Source organism: Copadichromis virginalis, linkage group LG19, assembly GCF_057382275.1.
Source record: "Copadichromis virginalis isolate Kocher_CV1m ecotype Utaka linkage group LG19, C_Virginalis_male_GT1.1, whole genome shotgun sequence".
NCBI lineage: Eukaryota > Metazoa > Chordata > Actinopteri > Cichliformes > Cichlidae > Copadichromis > Copadichromis virginalis.
This window is the reverse complement of record NC_140636.1, coordinates 29,112,272-29,131,269: the sequence shown is the minus strand read 5'-3', so window position 1 is coordinate 29,131,269 and position 18,998 is coordinate 29,112,272. Positions and strand designations below refer to the sequence as shown.

General features: G+C 38.7%; 3 protein-coding genes across 5 annotated transcripts; 1 reads left to right on the top strand and 2 right to left on the bottom strand.

Moving 5' to 3' along the window:
* Positions 1 to 63: 63 nt before the first annotated feature.
* On the bottom strand, positions 64 to 7,281 carry pole2 (polymerase (DNA directed), epsilon 2). Of its 2 annotated transcripts, none has more exons than XM_085441092.1 (19): positions 7,160 to 7,281; positions 5,382 to 5,482; positions 5,217 to 5,292; positions 4,876 to 4,953; positions 4,628 to 4,721; positions 4,459 to 4,533; positions 4,256 to 4,339; positions 4,035 to 4,091; positions 3,901 to 3,949; positions 3,733 to 3,805; positions 2,978 to 3,150; positions 2,807 to 2,896; positions 1,427 to 1,481; positions 1,279 to 1,338; positions 1,111 to 1,188; positions 853 to 961; positions 500 to 676; positions 333 to 400; positions 64 to 225 (listed from the first exon to the last, which is right to left on the bottom strand). In XM_085441092.1, exons 3-19 carry the CDS (start codon positions 5,279 to 5,281, stop codon positions 207 to 209), a joined length of 1,404 nt encoding a protein of 467 aa, XP_085297218.1. In that variant the 5' UTR covers positions 5,282 to 5,292; positions 5,382 to 5,482; positions 7,160 to 7,281; the 3' UTR covers positions 64 to 206. The 2 variants fall into 2 exon arrangements, with proteins under 2 accessions (XP_085297218.1, XP_085297217.1); XM_085441091.1 differs by lacking the exon at positions 7,160 to 7,281 and adding an exon at positions 5,794 to 5,938.
* Positions 6,854 to 14,594, top strand: LOC146686384 (kelch domain-containing protein 1). 2 transcript variants are annotated; one of them, XM_085441093.1, is made up of 14 exons: positions 6,854 to 6,973; positions 7,288 to 7,404; positions 7,871 to 7,941; positions 8,179 to 8,296; positions 8,706 to 8,818; positions 9,413 to 9,500; positions 9,617 to 9,700; positions 11,333 to 11,413; positions 11,504 to 11,562; positions 11,678 to 11,787; positions 11,893 to 11,965; positions 12,067 to 12,151; positions 13,895 to 13,947; positions 14,314 to 14,594. In XM_085441093.1, exons 2-14 carry the CDS (start codon positions 7,297 to 7,299, stop codon positions 14,456 to 14,458), a joined length of 1,188 nt encoding a protein of 395 aa, XP_085297219.1. In that variant the 5' UTR covers positions 6,854 to 6,973; positions 7,288 to 7,296; the 3' UTR covers positions 14,459 to 14,594. The 2 variants fall into 2 exon arrangements, with proteins under 2 accessions (XP_085297219.1, XP_085297220.1); XM_085441094.1 differs by lacking the exons at positions 6,854 to 6,973; positions 13,895 to 13,947 and having other exon boundaries at positions 7,297 to 7,404; positions 14,314 to 14,381.
* A 100-nt stretch (positions 14,595 to 14,694) lies between these two features.
* LOC146686383 (uncharacterized) lies at positions 14,695 to 17,056 on the bottom strand. The gene is made up of 3 exons (XM_085441095.1): positions 16,257 to 17,056; positions 16,037 to 16,104; positions 14,695 to 15,670 (listed from the first exon to the last, which is right to left on the bottom strand). The coding sequence occupies exons 1-3, from the start codon at positions 16,764 to 16,766 to the stop codon at positions 15,568 to 15,570; spliced, it is 681 nt and encodes a 226-aa protein (XP_085297221.1). The 5' UTR covers positions 16,767 to 17,056; the 3' UTR covers positions 14,695 to 15,567.
* Between the last annotated feature and the right edge of the window lie 1,942 nt (positions 17,057 to 18,998).

Here is an 18,998-nt window from a genome sequence, read left to right as displayed (position 1 = left end):
GACTAGTCGACTATCAAAATAATCGTTTGTGGCAGCCCTAATAGACACAAAATGGTCAGAAAGTTCAGTACAAAGCATAAAAACTTTATTATTCCTCATAGAACAAAGACTCAAAGACCATAAAATTATTTGATTACCAGTCAATTTTCAACATCTAATATCATACAAAAGTAATGTACAGTCAAATTGCAAATCCGGGATTTTCTTCACAGCCCTTGAAGTTTGCTGTGAAGAAGAAATAAGAAAACTGTTTAGTTTGAGCACAATCACCATTAAAACCACCATTGTCACTGTTAAATACACCAAAAACAAAGAGAGAGGAAAAACCCCACCTGTCCTCAACTGTCCTGTTGGATGGATAGTACACCTTGAAACTGAATCCACTTTTTGGGAAGGAACCCTGACAAAGTAAACAGGTTAAAAAAAGATATTGCTTACTTATATTAGAAGAAAGCATCCTCTACGATTTTCTGACAAAGAATCTGTCATTCATTCATACCGGGTTGACACAGAGGCAGTCTGTGTTAGTGATGCTGAAGGGGTCGTATTTGTCTGCGAAGACGATGACGTCAGGTACCGGGTAGACTCGTAGGGAAAAGTCATAGGCCCAGAATACAGGACTGACATACAGAGGCAGTGGAGTCAAGTGACCCTGGGATAGGATTGTCCTAACAAACTGAGAAGAGAAAGAAAAAGAAAAATACTACTATCACTACTAAAAGCTACTTTTTGCTTTAAAAATATTAGCAAAAAATGATTAACAAAGGCTTATAAACCTCTGACAACATGATAAATGCTGAAGTGATGATTCTTCCTGTATGAACAGGTTTGTTAAGAAAAGTTGAAACTCACATGGTTTGGAATGTCAAGATTGTTATTGGGCAATCGGACACAATTCCTACACATCTTGTTGACCAGGTCCTCTCTGATAATGATAATCTCCTGGCTGCAGTACTGAATCCTGTCAGAGAAATATGCATCATTACATTATGTATCTGCATGGTTTTAACTAAAACTATTCAAAATCATATCTAAAACCTGTACTCCAAGCTTAATTAAACACACTAGCAGATACTTGTGCATCAAATAAGAGCCACATGTTTGTTTCACCTGCATGGATTAGTTGTGAACACAGAAAATGGCACTCTCTGTCTGAACTCCTCTGTGATGTGGTCTGCCAGGGGAGGTCTGAAACATAGTTTACCCACATTTGTTCAAACCACTCGAATCAAAATCTCACAGAGTAAAGTTGAAATCTAAGCGTCTATTAAGGTTTACCGTGGCAGGATGGTGCCTGGACCAGGGTCTTCAGGACCGGGAACAAACACAAAGCGACTACTGCGGGTTTAAGATGAACACACTGAAACATGAGTAAGTAGAAAACAAAACAATAGCAGAACAGAGTGAAAAATCTATTAGAGCTTACCTGCTATGAATGCTGGGGTATGAGCATATAGCATCAGCAAGGGCTTTCAGTGACTCTAAAAAACAATAAACAAAATTAATAATAATAAAAAAAATGAGTAAAACCTCTGAAAACCTTTGTCTTTGTCCCTTTATTAAATTGTTCAGATGTTCTACAGATTTTAGCATTGACCGATTATATATGTATAGCTATTCAAAATATCCATCTAATCAGCCAATCACATGGTAGCAACTGAATGCGTTTATGCATGTGGAAGCATTTAAGACTTAAACCATACAACAGAATAGGGAAGAAAGGTGATTTAAGCAGATGTGATTGTTGGTGCCAAAAAAGCTGGTCAGAAACTGCTGATCCACTGGGATTTTCCCACACAACCAACTCTGGACAAAACTGGCTTGTTTCCTGATGGGCAGTCAACAGTAACTCAAATAACCACTTGTTACAACCCTGTATCCTTAAGAGCATCTCTGAATGCACTACATGTCAAACCTTAAAGCAGACGGGCTACAGCAGCAGAAGATCTCTCTGATTGCTACTCCTGTCACCTAAAAACTGAACTGAGGCTACAATGGATTAAAATTGTATAACAGAAGATTTGAAAAATGTTGCCTGGTCTGTCGAGTCTCGATTTCTGCTGTGGCATCAACTTTAAATGCCACAGCCTACCTGAATATCATGCTGATCATGTCCACAGGGTATCCATATTCTGATGACTGCTTCCAACAAGATATGACTATGAAAGTGAGTTTACTGTACTCACATGACCTCCACAGTCACCAGGCCTCAATTCAATAGAGCACCTTTGGGATGTGGTTGAATGGGAGATGTCCAGCCAACAAATCTACAGCAAGTGTGTGATATTATCATGTCAATATGGACCAGAATCTCTGAGGAGTGTTTCCAGCAGCTTGTTATTCTTCTTATCGTTTTAAACAAATAACACTGGCTTGTGGCTCTTTATTCACTCTCTGTTTCCTATAACAGTTAATGACTTGCACAGCAGCCATATTTGCTCCATAAATAACGTGCACTGAAGTATGAGATGGTCAGAGTATGCAGTATGTCAGGGGCACTAATGTTTTCATTCCACGGAGGAATTTTTTGAGGACACACACCAGGATTCAGACACCAAAATAATAGCGGACAGCAGAGGACACGTCGTTTCACAGCTGTCTTGTTTAAATAAACATTCCTGGAATTGTCACAGGACATACGTGACAGGAAATCGCTGTGCTTACGTTCAGCGTGAGCTCCATATCACGGCCAGTCAATTGATCCATACAGTGTTTACACAAAAAACTATGTCAATAAAATTTTAGAGCATCTGTCAAAACTCACAAGCAGAGATTTCAAGATGTTCAGTGTGTTATGAGACTTTACCTTTGAGTGATTTGAGCTGTGTCTTCCCATACGGGGCAGAAGAGAAGTTTCCACAGAAAATGAAGCAGGTGGGGGGCATGGCAGCATATCCTGCAATTTAGAAATGACATCAAAAATGTTACTGGTGTCACGCAAAAGTGTACTGTTGACTTGTAAAGTTCACTATCAGACCTGAGAACATGATGTTGAGCTTTTCCATCACTTCCACACTGTCCAGCCAGACATCGGAGACGATAACAAACATGGCGTCTTCATTCTCCTCTTCCAGCTGCTTCAACTTTGCGGACGTTTTCACTGAAGTGGCAGATGGACCTCCAAAAAAGTTAATGTTTCCGTAGTATGCTCTGGAAATAATATAACAATTACACCAAGGAATCAGAATCATTTTCTGGGGACCTCATATAATAGAGCCGTAGTTATCAAGGAATTCAAGTAAAACATGAAATAATACTGTGGACCCAAGCAGGACAGCCCAAATCCACAATTGCTCATCGTGTTCTCATAAGATGCTGTTTCTTAACAATCCCCTGATGGTAACTGAATTAAAATTATACACTTTAAAAGTTTCCTAAAAAAACATTTTTAAGTCCTGCATTCTGACTACAATAAGGCTGGGGAACTAAGCCCTCCTGTAACATACTGTGACTGTATTCAGTCTTTATAGTCTGCTGTTGAGAAGTGTGATCTTGGCATGTCTGTGTAGCTTATAATGACGATGATCTCCAACTTAAAGAGTATTTGCCTTCATATTAATTCAGTGGCATTTTCACAAATTAACAAGGAAGACAAGTTAAACTGACTTCACTTCACTGGAAGCTCCTTAACTTTTAGTCTGAACATGATCTCACACACACAGAAACTCATACTTTATACTAGAATGTAATGTCAAAATGTATATTTTGTAGTACAACTACTCTTCCTCTGACCTTGTGGCTGATGAAGGCTCTGTTGGTGGGAACCCGAAACCATTGACGTGGAACACAGAGTCCTCGTACCAACCTAGAAAACAAACCGTGAGTTGCAAATTCACAAATAGGCTTGGATGTGTGTATAAAATCCACATTTTGCCATTTTTACTAGAGTAATTATCTTACCTTCTGCCAGTACAAAGCAGGATTCTGTGTAGAGGCCATTATGAAACTGGTGAGAGTGGAGCTAAGGAATTTATCTTTTATATTCCATGTGATTTTGCATAATATGAAGGACTTTTATTAACATCAAAGGATATTGCTTTGGACAAGTCCAGCTGTATTGTTCCACTTGGGTCCTCCAGGTAAAATTTACCCTGAAAAGAATGGTTTTCAAATGTTAAATGAACCAGATTAAACAACAACAACAACAACAACAACAAAATCCTCAAACTGAACATAAAGTCACAATTTTCATCGCATTCAGTGAAATGGAAAACAAAACAAAACATAATCTCTTATATTTATCTGGATCACTAACCTCTTTCAGTTGTGTGATCATACCAAGTACAATCACCTCTCCCAGTTTAGCTGTGCTACCAAGCAATGCTTCAACCGTCTTCAGCTAGGAAACACAAATAATGCTAAAAATGGTTAGTTAAATTTGTTTTGTTTTTTTAAATAGCTGACATGAGGTAATACACGTTTAACACAGTGTCCATTACAGTAGCTTAGATGTGATACCTGAAATTTGTTTTGACCCTCTTCAACAGCAGCTCCTATCGCTGGCGGGGTGAAGAGTTCATGGCGATGTGTTCGCTGCAGAAATGAATACGACATGCACACTATACATATTAAAAATGGCAGCAAAGACAGCAGGTCAGCCTGGAATCATGAGACAGATTTTACTGACTTGCTGAAGGATTGTATAGCGCTCCCTGAAGAGTTCAGCTTTTTCTCTGGCCAGGCCACACAGACTGGGGGCTGGATGACTGGTCATACTGATGCTGGATGGAAGTCAAAAGTCAAAATAAAAGCTTTACAATCTTTGCCAGACACACTGCGGTCTGCAAAACGGCAGAAACATTTATATTTAAACAATAATTTACATTAACTTTAAAACAAAAGAGAAAAAAAAAAAACCAAAGTTGTTTTACTCACGGTACAAATTTCTTCCTCTCCACACTGTAAATGTATCTGGGCACATCAAAGGCTCCAATTATGTTGAAAATATTATCTCTGGAAGGGACGACTCATATAAGTAAACAAGTTAATCCCAACCTTACTCTACAAAGAACCTGCAACTGAATGATTTCTGTCCCAGCATTTAGTTTTTACCGGCATTCATTATATTAAAATGCTTTATGATCAATTAATTAAGCATACTGTGTCAGCTTCTACATGAGTAATAAGTCCAGTGGATATTTCATTTCAGTCGATGTACAAAGGACACCCCGAGTCCTTCCAAAAATATTAGAACAATGCTATTTTTTTAAACTTACATTGTTTCATCACAAGTTTGAGTGCAATCCTGCACGGCACTTTCCACCACGGACATCTCGATCATGCTGGAGGACACTGCGCGAAAAATCAGTACAGTCACAGTCTGAAAAAACTCACATGGGAGCACAAACATAGGAGCACACAACAAGCTGTACTGCACTCACATGGCTGTTTTTCCACTGCATCCAAGACCCTTTCAATAATATCATCAAGTTCAGAATGACTGACGGACTCCAGCACCTCTACAAGGTACCTGCTGGCCTCACTGGAGCGCAGAACAAGAAGAAGCCAATCAACAAATAAATAAACAAAGATAACAACTACATGACTAAACACGGTCCAACTACATCGAATTATATGTGCACATCCAATAAAAATGAAGTCTAACAAAAGTGTAAAAAGCTTTCTTTGTTCGTTTTTAAAAACATTTTTTCTGTATTTAATAAGGCAAAATACAGAAGGCTTGCACAGCGAGCTGCCTGTTCGTAACTTCAAGATGAAACAAAAGACGTCGTTGTGTTTTCGAAAGTTTTCAAAGCAGAAAAAAAACATTTTTATCTACACAAGAATACATACGGGCGCAGTATAAGTCCTCTCATCTTGAAGCCAGAAGACACTTTCGTCTTTATTCTGCGTGCAACATCCATGATTATTTCTGCTCCGACTCAAGCTTTGGCGCTAAATGTCAACTTCCGCAAACTTCCGCAAGTGTCGTCACTTCCGTCTTAGGGGCCGCCTCTATTTTATTAAAAAAAGCGAACTTGAAAACAAATCTGCCGAATCATTTTCACAAAATTATGTTTTTTTTGACTGTGAGTTTCTCTTTTAAGTCTATTCTAATTTCCATTATTGTGTTTTTTAATACAGGCTAAAGATGCATAAAACATCACCTAGCTTTTTAAGGATAAATTATTTATGAATAACAAAAATAATAGCAATAATAACAGAAGTTATCAAAACGAAGCGCAAAAGGTGTTACATTGTTTATATTGTATATTTCTTAGCATGTTAATAGTGATTTGACAAAACAGAATACAATTACTCTATCACGTGTCACCTTATATTTTACTGCCATTTATAGACTGTGATAATTATATAAAACATAGTAGTTTCATTATTTGTCAGTAAGCTACCATAGTGAACCATACGTTAGTAATTGTTTATTGCCACAAATTAACTGTATCGATGACACAAACAATTCTGCTCCAAAACTGTAGATTTGTCTCATGGTATTTTTTGATTTCGAAATTGATTTTGGAAAATATTTGTTTGTTTGGCCTTAATTCAAGTTTATAAAAAAAATCCTTTTGAATATATTACTGACTATATAGTGTAATTAGTCATAAGTACTGGTTATTAGTGCTTATGAATGGATGGACAGAGAAACTGTCCATGTTGTACAAGCTGAACAACTGTGCCTTTCTGGGTCTTCTTTTGAAACAAACAAAACCAAAACAAAAATCTATACAAAAATAAATAAATAAATAACAAGACAAAATGCTGTCCAAGAGTAAAATTCTTGGCTTAATATCTCGAAATTTTGACTCAATAACTTCAAAATTCCGAGTTATTGTGAGATAAAAAAAAAAAAAAAAAAACCAAATAGAAATTTTATGCTGGAAGAGGTTCACCGGAAGTAGTATTTTATTTTGTAGCTGTGTTTACAGTATTTGGCACCGAGGCTTTCTTGTCCAAAATATGTAGGTTTAAAAACATGAAGAAATAATATCCGACAGCTAACAGCGCGTTGCGTCCCGTGAGTATGCACTAAGTATGGTTATTTAAACGTTAGTTTTTCAGTGTTTTTGTACTGTGGTTATGTATTAACCTGTTCCGAGCTTTTGTCGGTTGAATTAGTAGACTACCATTTTTTTCTTTTCGCATACCCAAATAATATTTAGCATAAACCGAAGACAGTAGGATGGTTCGAGTTTCTACTCACAGTTAGCTGTTGCTTTTGTTCTCGTAAATACATATAGTTGAGCATAGGTGAGACATTTAGACATTTTTTCCTTTTTTGTGTGATTTTTAGGTTCAAGTGCATGCCTTCACGTCTCTGTGTGTAAATAGCAGTCAGTTATGGATTCCGCCTTTGAGAGGCACTGCTCGGAGCTGGTCGCCCGGGAACGAAGCGGACATACTGCTGTGTTGCATGACAATCTCCTGTATGTGTGGGGAGGCTATATGGTGAGAAAACACTGAAACATAAAAGACACAAATGACAAGGAAGAGAAGGGAAATTTCTCCAGTACTGTATTAAACATGTGATATTTAAATGGTGGCATTAACTGTATATGCCAATTTATACCTAGTAAAATTAAAAATAAAAATACATTCATAAATAAATGAGGACTGCTGTGCATTATTATATGTAACAGCTTCTTGCTTTTTTTTTTTGCTTTCATTTCCCAAACCACATGACCTAACTCCACCGCCTGCACCTGTATTATAATGCTTCTTATATGTTAATAAGTCAGTAGTGATTAAACATCTGTTAATATAAAATATTTTTTTTAGTTTAATTTAATTTCGTTTTGTTTTTCATTTCTGACTCAAACACCTGACACTTCTCTGGAGACAAATGAAAATATAAAAATGAAATGAGACGTTATGCTAAAGTGCTTAATTTATTTAATTATTTTGTTCTTTCCAGTCTGTTGCTGAGGAAGAAGTTTTCTTACCTAATGATGAAATCTGGGTGTATGAACTAGACGCAGGTATTTGGTAAGAAGACTGAAAAAATTCCTGCTTGCTTCTGTTTGCAAAACAAAAAATACCAATGCCTGTTAAGCCCTGACTTTCACTCTGTTTTTCAACTCGTGGAAATTGTGTTGGAGTCATATGACATTTCAGCTATGTTTGAACTTACAAGCACTCTCCTGGGGCTGTTTGACTTCTGAGTTGTGAGTGAATATAAGCAGTTTTTCTGCATTTTTCTTTTCTTTTTCCTTTTTTCTGAAGGAAGGTGTGTCACATGGATGGGGACGTCCCTCCCCCCATGTCTGGGACCTGCAGCTGCTACATGAATGGACACATGTACATATTTGGAGGTTGTGATGACAATGGACAGACCAATCAGGTTTGACTAATATCTGAGGACGTGACTGTTAATGACACGTGTTTTTTTTGTAAACATAGTTATGTTTACATTGTGTGAATGCTTAAGGTTTAGCAAGCACTCCCGATGCTTTCTTTCCTTATGTAAAATTTGCAGAGATAGTGTTTTAAAAATAATGTACATTTTATGTTTTTTGTGTCCATGATCAGTAGCTGGAAGTATTGATCATTTAAAGATTACTCTGTAGTGCCTCTAGTGGTCAAAAACTCCACATAAACCTTATAATGTTGTGCGAAACAGAAGTATCTATGGGCATGAACTTAAGGTGGAAAGACCGGAAAGACGCTGAAAGAAAATGTTAAATGTTGATAAATAAATGCAGCAAAGAGATAAAGGAATGAAGATTTGATCAGTGTTTCTCATCCTACAGATGTACGGCGTCAACCTGGAAGATGGGAAATATACATGGAAGAGGATAATGCATGAGTTTGGCTCAGCCCCCTCTCCCCGAGACAAATTGTCCTGCTGGGTTTACAATGGACGGTGAGCACAGTGAAATTTTAATCAAGTTTAATTTTCAGCATTTTGTTACCACATAAATCACTACAGGAAATCAGTAGTTGTGAACTAAAATCTATTTTTAAGATTACTTGTCAAAAACTGGTACTAAAGAAATTTTGAGGATTAGATACTGAATTTTCCCCGCATGACGCTGGTTTGGAAAAGTGAAAGAAAATGGACAGATAAATAGATAAATTAGGTTTCCGTGTCTTTTTCATTTTTTAAATTGAATGCTGGGTGTTTGATCTTACTTTGATACATGAAGTGAAGAGGCTATCCATGTGTCTTTGTTTCCTGCACCAATTTCCGAGCAGATTTGGATGTCCACACAATCAACATTTTTTGTTAACAAGTTAATCTTGTAATCTTGGTTTTACTGTTTTTGGATTTGACGTTAAATCCAGGTTTTGTCAGGCTTTCAACATCTTTTTAGCATTCTTTATCTTAAAGTCATCATCCGAACAAAAACACAACCTGTGTTGAGTTTTGAAAACTATTCAGCGTTACGTCTGTTCTTGATTGGATGTATAATTTTATGTTAATTGGAAATTATTTTTTTGTGTGATATTTTTCCAGGCTCGCCTACTTTGGTGGTTATGGTCACAAACTACTGAGTGATCTCGACCGGAGGAGTGGAAGCTTTATTGTGGATGAAACTTCATGGGTAGGTTTTTTGTTACTCACTACAAGTCTGTTAGCTGTCTCTGTGAGATTTTTTTGAAGGTTTTTGTTAGAAAAGTTAGCTTCTTTACACCTGCTTAGCTCTTTTGTTATTGCCAGGTGGGAGATGTCTTTTGGGGATGGAACAATGAAGTTCACATATTTGACCCCATGCAGTCCAGCTGGAGTGAACCGCGGACCCACGTGAGTCAGTTTGAGATTAATTCATGCTGGTATTGACTGAAGTCAGGAATTTCATGTGTGGGATTTTTCCCCTGATGCTATAAAACTTTAATTAGTAACTTCACAAGTGGAAATATAAATAAAAGATAATTATTAAGACCTAAGGCTAGGCATGTTTGACTGTTGCTCTCAAAATGTTCCAAAATTGAGCACATGCAATCTTTATACAACACTTTGATGAGACAGTGTATAAGAAATGTGGAACATCTTTGACTGCAGCTCCTGCAGGGCATGCTTACACAGCTGAACAGAAACAGCTGATGCAATATTTCATCATCACCTATGCGTGTTGTTCTTATCCAGTGCAATCTGTAAGAAATGCTACCATGTACAGTGTGAAAAAGGGTTTGCCCTTTTGCTGTTTTTTTTGCATATTTGATTTACTTTCATATTACATGATTGTCATTACAGATCATCAAACAAATTGGAATTTCAGACAAAGATAACCAATGTAAACGCAAACGGCAGTTTTTAAATTATGATTTCATTTATTAAGGGAAAAAGGCTATCCAAACCTACCTGAAAAACAGAATTTTCCCCTTTTTAAAAAGGAGTTAACTGTGATAAACCGCAATCTGAGTTCAATTTCACTATCAAACCCCAAGACCTTTAGACCTGTTGGCTCAAGAAATCACTGAAATATAGTCTGTCTAACAAAGTGAAGTTGGCTAAAAGATCTCAAAAAGCTACAGAAACAACTGAAAAGTCAAATTATTGACATATGTCAGTCTAGAAAGGGTTGAAAAGCCATTTATAAGGCTTTGGGAATCCAGTGACCCACGATGAGAGCCATTATACACAAACGGAGAAAACTTGGAACAGTGGTGAACCTTCCCAGAAGTGGACAGCTGACCAAAGTTACTCTAGGAGCTCATTGATGACTCATCCAGGAGGTTAGAACAGAAGTCACAAAAACATCTAGAGATCTAGAGAGAGAGGCCAGCCTCACTAGCCTCAGTTAGGAGTTCATGATTCAACAATAAGAAAGAAACTGGGCAAAAACAGCATTCATGGGAGACCTCCAAGGAGAAACTTGATGAGCTCAAAGATGTTTGGTAAAATATTCTGTGAGACAAAAGTTTAACTTTTTGGAAGGTTTGAATTCCTTTACATCTGGCATAAAACTAACACAGCATTTCAATACAGAACAGTCAAAAATGGTGGTGGTAGTGTGATGGTCTGGGGACTGGGATGACTTACCGAAATTAATGGAGAGCAGATTGAGTAGAAAATGTCAGATCATCAGTTTTGTGCACCAAAGCTCAAGCATACTTGGGTTATGCAGCAGGGACAATGATCACATTAGAAAGTCTATCACTGAATGGCTAAAAAATAAGTAAATGAAACAAAATCAGGTAGTACATTTCTGTGTTCATAATGCTATCTATTTTGAAAACACCATTGGTTGAAATGCTCTTAGACACTCAATGTTGTACAGAAAAGGTAACTTTGACTTTCAGAAAGTCTGGAGAACTCATCAAGAACTTTAAAAACAATTCCAATAACATCTGGGTCCCTGGAAGCAAAAAAATAAAGAAATGTTGGAGTAGCCTGAGACTTTTGCACAGTACTATACACTGTTTTTGCTTGCAGGGCCGAGCTCCTGCTCCAAGGGCAGCCCATGGCAGTGCTGCGCTCGGTTACAGAGGATACATTTGTGGAGGTAGAGTTATGGTAAGAGTCCCAGTTGGTTTTCGATGTAGTGTTTATGGATGCATGTTGTGTTGATCAGAGAAAGTTACTTGTGCTGTTTTTTAAATGCAGGAAACCAGGACAAATGACATCCATTGCTTAAACCTTGAATCATGGACATGGTCAGAAATGTATGTAGCCATGTGTCATTGCTATACTGTACCTTGTCATGTGGTGTATGCAGAACCTGAGCTCACAGTGAGTTTTTAAGTTAACTGTGTGTATCATGCCAAATCGGTTTTCCAGAATCCCGTTGTCCCCAACTCCGGTGGGGAGATCATGGCACACACTCACAGCAGTATCAGACAACACCTTGTTCCTGTTTGGAGGTCTGAGTGTTGACTGCAAACCAATGAGTAAGAAAATGCATCCTCTTATTCAAGTTTATTTCCTTTGCTGCTTTGGTCCTTTTATGTCCTCTAGTTGTTTTCTTCTTAGTAAAACAAACCTTGCTCGATTAGGTGATGGGTGGTTGCTTGATGTCGAAACAAAGAAGTGGAAAGAGTTAGAGCATCCCTTTAAGAATAAGCCAAGGTAACAACTTATGAATGTAATATTTATTACTCTGAACAAACGTTATAAAGCGTTGCTGTAAACTGTGATCAGATTTTAAGTGGTACCTTCTCCTGTTTAAGGTTGTGGCACACAGCTAATCCAGGCAAAGATGCTGATGTGATTGTGTTTGGTGGAAGTTGTGACTACATCTTGCTTGTTGACACTGTAAGTATCAGAGGGAGACGCATGTAGAAGCTAAAAACAAAGGTGAAGTTAGTTTAATTTTCCACGTCTTTGGAAATCATGACACAGGTGCAACATGAAAACTATGTTTTTGTTTACATGTATGTTATGTAAAATTTAAACAGGGTTTACTCTATACTGCAGGGGCTTGTACTTCGAAGCAAGTTCAACGTGCACAGTTATCATTTGCTTATCTGGCTTCACTTCCACTGACACAAACAAAGGTGGTAATTAACTAAGTCAACCCAGCGCTTCCAAGCTATGACATGAAAGACAACAATCGTAGACATGGACAAGTCTGCTGGTAGCACAGTGGCATATTTCAGAAAGAAAGGGCAAACTTTTTCTTCATATTAGGAAAATATGAAAAATCTGAACATATAATATCGGCTAAAGGTGACACAAATGCAGCCGAAGCAGCACTGTGTAAGTGGGTTTGAATGGCTGCAGCCAATGCAAATTAGAGCTTGTTTTTGACGATCTATGTTTTTTATTAATGCTTATAACAAAAAAACATAGACTTTAAACAGTCTTTTTAAACTATAGATCTGCCTTTACATGGGCTCTTCCAGGAATGGTGACACTGTTTTCCAGAGAATTGATTTGTGATCAGGTGGTATTTTTGTACTGTTTATCTCTTAACTGAAACATAACCTGCAGAGCAGGTCAGAGTGCTATATGAGGTAGCAAGTTCAACACAGCTATATCAGAGGTTAGTTAGTTTGTCTGCAGATCAAAGTGAAGCAGGTTTTATTGATTGAATAAGTGTTCCTGGTTATAAAAAGCCTGAACAGTTTCTGCTCTGTGTTCTAGTAGCTGCAATTCCAGATGTGTAAACGAGTGTTAGCAACTGATTAAAATCGAGTATAAAATATTTGTAAAATTTCAGAATCATCAGAATTTACATTTCATTTAATGCTTTATTACTTTGAGGCTCCTGTATTTTAATTCATTATTATCAGGTTGCCCCAAAAGCTCCCTGAAAAGCCAATTGATCCAAAGTGGTGCAGAGAGTGTACTGACAGGGACTTGAAAGAGAGACCATATTTCTCCCTTATGAGCTGCCCTATATTGGCTCCCTTCTAAATTTCCCCTCTCCCTCTTCTGGTCATGGTGGAAGGGTCACCCCTCCCTACGCCTGGTTTCTGTCTGAGATTTCTTCTTCTTAAAAGGGAATTTTTCTTTCCGACTGTCGCCACATACTTGCTCATAGAGTGTTGTGGGATTGTTTCTAGTACACTAAGTACTTTATATAAATAAAACTGAAGCAAACTGAATTAATAGAATAGGGAAAAAATTGGAACTTTATGATGATTTCAAACCGAACATGTTCCTGTCTGGGTGTTTTCAACATAGATTACTAAAAAAGTCAGCCCATTTCGAGACTTCGCAAATTAACCCATTAATCCTGATTTGTAGTACTCCCCTTAGGTCTGAAGTACAAGTTACCGTGGCAGTGTACCCTAACATGAAGTGAACTGCCTTTCTAACACTGAAAACTCAGCGTTAACCATGAAGTTAACTAAGCCCTTAATCTTGCTTTGTAAGGCATCAGGTCTCTTTCTCTCTACAGAGCAGTCTACACCTGACAATGAGGCATTAAAAAACCTACGGAGAATGTTTGCTAAAGGAACTGATCTAATGAACATAGTTTTGTGAATAAATGAAGACTACAAATATGTCTATGGATGTGAATCTATGTAAACCTTGTGCATTTCTTTTCAGGGTCACTGCAATGATGCACTTGTTTTTCAGACGCAACCATATCCCCTGTTTAGGTAAAAAAACTTTCTGTGATACCTTTACCAGCAAGATGTCAAAAAACTAAGGCAAGAAAAGTAAAAGCGAGATCCCTTGTACGACACAGAGCATTGCAGCACTTATTAAGTCCGATGCAAAATGAATAGGATGTAAAGTGGGATGGAGGCGGAGTTTTCACAGGCGCCATCAGCCTTGCCTGACCTACCGTGATTCTCACTTTATTGCTACAAACAAGTTTGTCCTGCAGCAGCTCTGTTAGAGACAAGTAAAATATCTGCTGTCCTAAGTATCTGCTGCTTTGTAGGGCACGTTACTTTAAATATGCATTCGTCTCCCAAAATAGAAATGAGAATTGACAGGCTTTTTTTTCCTCCTCCTGACAGGATTTGTGAGGATTACATTGCAAAGAATGTGAGAAACAACGAGGTGCTCCGAAATCAACTTCCTCTCCTGCCTCGCAAGCTACTGAAGCTCTTACAGAGAAGGATCTCTTTCTACAGGCCTTCGAAAAAGCAAATGACTAGCTAAAAAGACCTTGAATGCCATGCTGTTTAAAGTGCTATATTTCTCCTTTATTGTTTTACAAATTAATATTTTATTTTGTACAGTCTGCCTACAGTCCCTGCGATGACTGCGCTGAATAAATGACAGATTGACACTTTGATTTGCCTGATGCAGATTATTACAATACGCAGATAACTCAGTCAGCAGAACAGAGCAGCTACAGACACGTTTTCTCCCAGAGTAGTCACATGACCAACAACTCGACATTTTCTGCTTTTTTATTTCAAACACACACAAATTTTTTTTAACTCTGCTTCCAAATTTTCATATTGGAAATTTCCTCTAAAAAGTTTGATAAAATTTCACGTTTGTATTCATGCACACAACTTCTGCATTCTGCCACTAAGTGGCAGCAGGCTTTTATTTTGAAGTGTTTCAATGGCTGAATTGTGTCAGCAGAAACAGACTTTGCCCAACTAAAAGTCTCTCTGTAGCCACATTCTCGCAGGGTGGAGAAAGTGCAGGAGCTGCGGTCAGGAAGGAAATGTTAGGTAAACATTCTCTGCTCATACCTTGGCAGGGTTTGCTACATGAGAAACTAAAGCCCTGAACACTTTATGCTCACACAAAACCGCTGGTGGAAACAAGTCCATCTTTACTGCTAAAAGATCACAAGCATGTACCTCTCCTGCTGACATTTACAGAACTGGCAGAAAGGGTCTGTGTTGTCTCATTAAACAGACATGTTAAACCATGTTAGTAATAGGTAGCAAATGAGTGCTCAGTAGGAGTCGAGCTGGACAGTAACACCCTACCTGCTTCAGAAACCCAACCCTTGTGAGTGTGAGGAGAACTTCCTGGCACATATTCAAGCTGGTGTTTTAACTCTGTAATTACTGCTGCATCTTGTTAAATAAGACTTGGCTAAATGCACAGACTGGGAGTGATGCTGTTTTAAGTTCAACACAGACTGTGTTCATTATTTTTTTCCTGGCAACCCTGCATAAATATAGATTGTGCAGCCTTTCCAGCAAGCAGGAAATTTGTCAGAATAAACCCTGGTTCCCTTTCTTTGAATACAAACGGTTTCCTGTCATGAGAGCTTGCTAAAAGAGCTTTCTTAGCTCGGAGGGTCAACTAAACTCTCTTTCAATGGTATCCATCAGCTCCTCTTCTGATCCATCATACAGGATGACTGGCGTGGTGAGAGAAGAGCCATGGCAGCTATCAAACGTCCTGGGAAATGTAGAGACCCACATCAGGAAGGTGAAGATTACAAACAGAAAATGTGACACATATTTAAACAGTTTAACCCAACGCTCAGAGTGTAGAGGCCCAAACAAAACAAAACTAACAAAACAAAAATGGCGCTGTGAGAAAGTTGGAATAAAGTTGGAAATATGAATGTTTTTCTTTTTGGCATTCTTCAACAATAGACACTTGTCTGTTTCTCCCCTGCTTGCAAACATCTGGCGTATCTGATACGCTCTGAGAATAATGGATTTGGTATTTCGATTCCTTTAAGGTGAATTTGATCTGGCTCTGCGCATTTTTCCTCCACTGAGGTCAGGAATGAATAATTTATTTAAGTTGCCTACTTACGGTTGTTGTTCTGATGTGGGGACGTCTTCCGACAAAGCCTCTGTTGTCAAACAGCCCTGTGAGGAGGACTGACATAAAGCAGAGAGGGAAGGATGGATATTATGTGTTTCATTCAATAATAACTCGCGGTTATTGTTACTTTAAAAGCATACTTTTGTTCTCATAAACTGGATTACAATCTGGCAAAAGTACTTAAAAGTAGAAATTTAAAAGTCCTTACATTGTGCTCGGTGGTACACCCAGATGTGTGCTTTTTAACGTGTGCGAAGGCAGAGTTGCCCTTCTTGTTTACATCTCTTGACACACTGTGTGCGACACGTGGCTCTTGGTCTCTTCCTGACGCTCGGAGCCTCGGAGCAGAGCTGAAGTCGTCTTCAGCGTCCTCCTGGCTGAAATGACACAGTCCGTATGTTTTGGATCTGATGAACGTCTTCTTCGGAGGGGTCTTCTTTACCGAAGCGCTCTCTCTTTCTGTGTAATCTGCCATAACTGTGTCCAGTTCTCCATCAATATCCTCCTCATTCCCAGAAAAGTCCGAATCCTGCCCTTCGCTGTGGCAGTCAGGTTGCGCGCGGTTACGCACATTGCGCAAAACTGAGTGAATTTTAAGAGGCTTGAACAGACGGCTGTCCTTTTGAGGTGAAGCGACATCGGTCCCCGTTTTGGTCACGTTTACCTCGCTGACACAAGCAGGTGCGACTCTTTTTCCTCGGCTTGTACCCGAGCCCATGTCCGTGTGTCTGGGCTGCTAGTGTAGTCTCATTTCCAAATTGCTCCTGAGGCACGGCAAGCGCTTTTGCAGTTGAATATTAACCAACAAAAGCGTGGTCCTTGGCAGTGGTTAAGGTCAGTCTTCAATTAGTTTTACGATAGGAAGGCAGTTCTTTGGCAAAAAACGAAGCTTTTCTTTAAAATGTTTCTACAGACAGGTTGTTAAAATAAACGGCAGTAAACTTTCGAGTAACTCCAAATCAAGATGAGAAACTGTGTATCCCTTACATAACCAAGTTTGGCTCAGGACCCCAGGGAGAAAACTCCGCCTTCTTATAGGGGGAAACACACATCCTCCATTGTGTCTACTGCTAAAAAAAATAACATCTGCCTGTGTATTCTCATGGATTTAAGCAACCAATCCCCAAAAAAGGGAAATATACGTAAATATTCACGTGTTCCCTTTAAAGATAGGGAGTCATTTTGAAAGGCTAACAGGAAGAATTAGTCCAATTTGTCTGTATCAGAAACATGACCAGCCTATTTCCCTTCTTCACCTAATAGATTTTATTGGGGCCAACAGTGAGTGAATTCCTGTCACCCTGATGCAGGAGCCCCCCTCCTCCAGTGAATGATTAAGATTAAAGTGCTGGACCATGAGAGAGGGCATTCCTTTCCAACAGCTCAGGCTTCCCAGAGATTCCTCAATAAGCTTTTGTTTGGTCCACTTGCGCATACAAAAGACATGACAGGAGCACCTCAGTGCCAAAGCTGTCCAACAAAAACCCAGAGTGCACCAAAGCAAAGAAAAAAAACTTGTTTGCCATCTTTCATTAAATGCCTCATTTTCTCTCTCTCTTTTCTTACTTGTGTGTGTGTGTGTGCACATGCAAGTGTGTGCCAGACAGCTGTGCAACCTGTTCTCTCTGGAGGCTGACCAAGTCAAAGACACCTGTCGTTTAGGAAATTGGCAATGTGAGAGTAGAAAAAAAGCAAGTCGGCCTGCAGGTCTCAAATGTCTCATTGAGGAAATTCCTGTCTTGGTCACTGATTATTAGAGAACACACGCAGCATGTCGGCAAATCTTACTTAACCTGCAAACTTTTAAAAGTAAAATGATACTGAAATATAAAAATAGCTCTTCTTCCATACACTCTCAGCTGCAGTTAGCTACATCTCATCATGACAGAAGAGCCTGTGTGGCATCCTGATCACATTTACAGTAGTATGAAAACCTCCTACTACTGACTCTCTCCATTTCAGTGATGCTGTCCAAAGATTGGATAATCTCAGAGATTGCCTTTTAGGGGAAAAAAATGGAGATTCAGAGCTAAGCTGGAAAACTGAGACATCTTCCCGATTGTGCAATAAATTGCATGTATACTGCAGATGTTGCCTCTCTCTCCCAAATGTAAATTAAATCTCCTTAAATGAAAATAAGTCTTGTTTTTCGACAGTAGTCAAACATAAAACTTAAACAACAAGCTTACTTTCCAGCCCTGCTTCTCGAGCAGTCTCGTTTATGTTATTTTCAACCTCTACTTCTGTTAACTCTCCGCCTGCACTGCACTCTGGTGTATCATTAAAGAGATCGGGCCGCCACATCTGGAGAAAAATTCAACAGCTTCCAGACGAGGGGGAGGATCTGCCACAAAATAGAAGCCACGGCCCAGCTCGCTACATAACTGTGGTTTTTCTTACTTCTTCCAGATTCAAGAATATTTCTCCAGTATGGATGAAGTTTAAAAGACTGGGAAAAGCATTTATGAAACGCTGACCTTGGATTTAGTTTAGCTTTGTACATCATATCCTATGCAAACTCTGAATCAGCAGACATGTGAGTTGTTTTTGCAGTGCTGTGGAAACAAACGTCCTTTGTTCCCTCCCAACAACAGAACATCATATGTGAAAAATGTTAATTATTATGACTCCGCTGCTCCATTTGGAGGACAACAAATAAAAGCATTGTTGTTGTGTTTGAGTAAAAAAGGAAACAAACTGCCATATGTTTGTAAAAAAACAACAACCCCAAAACCAAATCTCTGGAGAGTATTTAACAAGCCAGCTGCCCGCTGATAGGCATTCCAGTAAAACTGCCTGGACCTCTTTCCTCAGTAGACAAGCATTAATAGGACAGGGTCAACAGGATCTACACACCACAACATTGTAAAGCAATTTATTCCTTCTTATCTTTTCATAGCCTAAATGATGTCTTAATGGGGACCACATTGAATCAGACCCTTTTCTTTAA

Excerpts from the sequence above, each read along its gene's own strand:
- pole2 (XM_085441091.1), bottom strand. The coding sequence starts at position 5,864 with ATGGATGTTGCACGCAGAATAAAGACGAAAGTGTCTTCTGGCTTCAAG. Across the intron at positions 5,293-5,381 it reads TGCAGTGGAAAAACAGCCAT|TGTCCTCCAGCATGATCGAG; the intron begins GTGAGTGCAGTA and ends TTTTTCGCGCAG. Across the intron at positions 1,482-2,806 it reads ACAGCTCAAATCACTCAAAG|AGTCACTGAAAGCCCTTGCT; the intron begins GTAAAGTCTCAT and ends ATTGTTTTTTAG.
- LOC146686384 (XM_085441093.1), top strand. The coding sequence starts at position 7,297 with ATGGATTCCGCCTTTGAGAGGCACTGCTCGGAGCTGGTCGCCCGGGAA. Across the intron at positions 7,405-7,870 it reads ATGTGTGGGGAGGCTATATG|TCTGTTGCTGAGGAAGAAGT; the intron begins GTGAGAAAACAC and ends TGTTCTTTCCAG. Across the intron at positions 7,942-8,178 it reads GAACTAGACGCAGGTATTTG|GAAGGTGTGTCACATGGATG; the intron begins GTAAGAAGACTG and ends TTTTTTCTGAAG.
- LOC146686383 (XM_085441095.1), bottom strand. The coding sequence starts at position 16,766 with ATGGGCTCGGGTACAAGCCGAGGAAAAAGAGTCGCACCTGCTTGTGTC. Across the intron at positions 16,105-16,256 it reads GGTGTACCACCGAGCACAAT|TCCTCCTCACAGGGCTGTTT; the intron begins GTAAGGACTTTT and ends GCTTTATGTCAG. Across the intron at positions 15,671-16,036 it reads CCCACATCAGAACAACAACC|GACGTTTGATAGCTGCCATG; the intron begins GTAAGTAGGCAA and ends TACATTTCCCAG.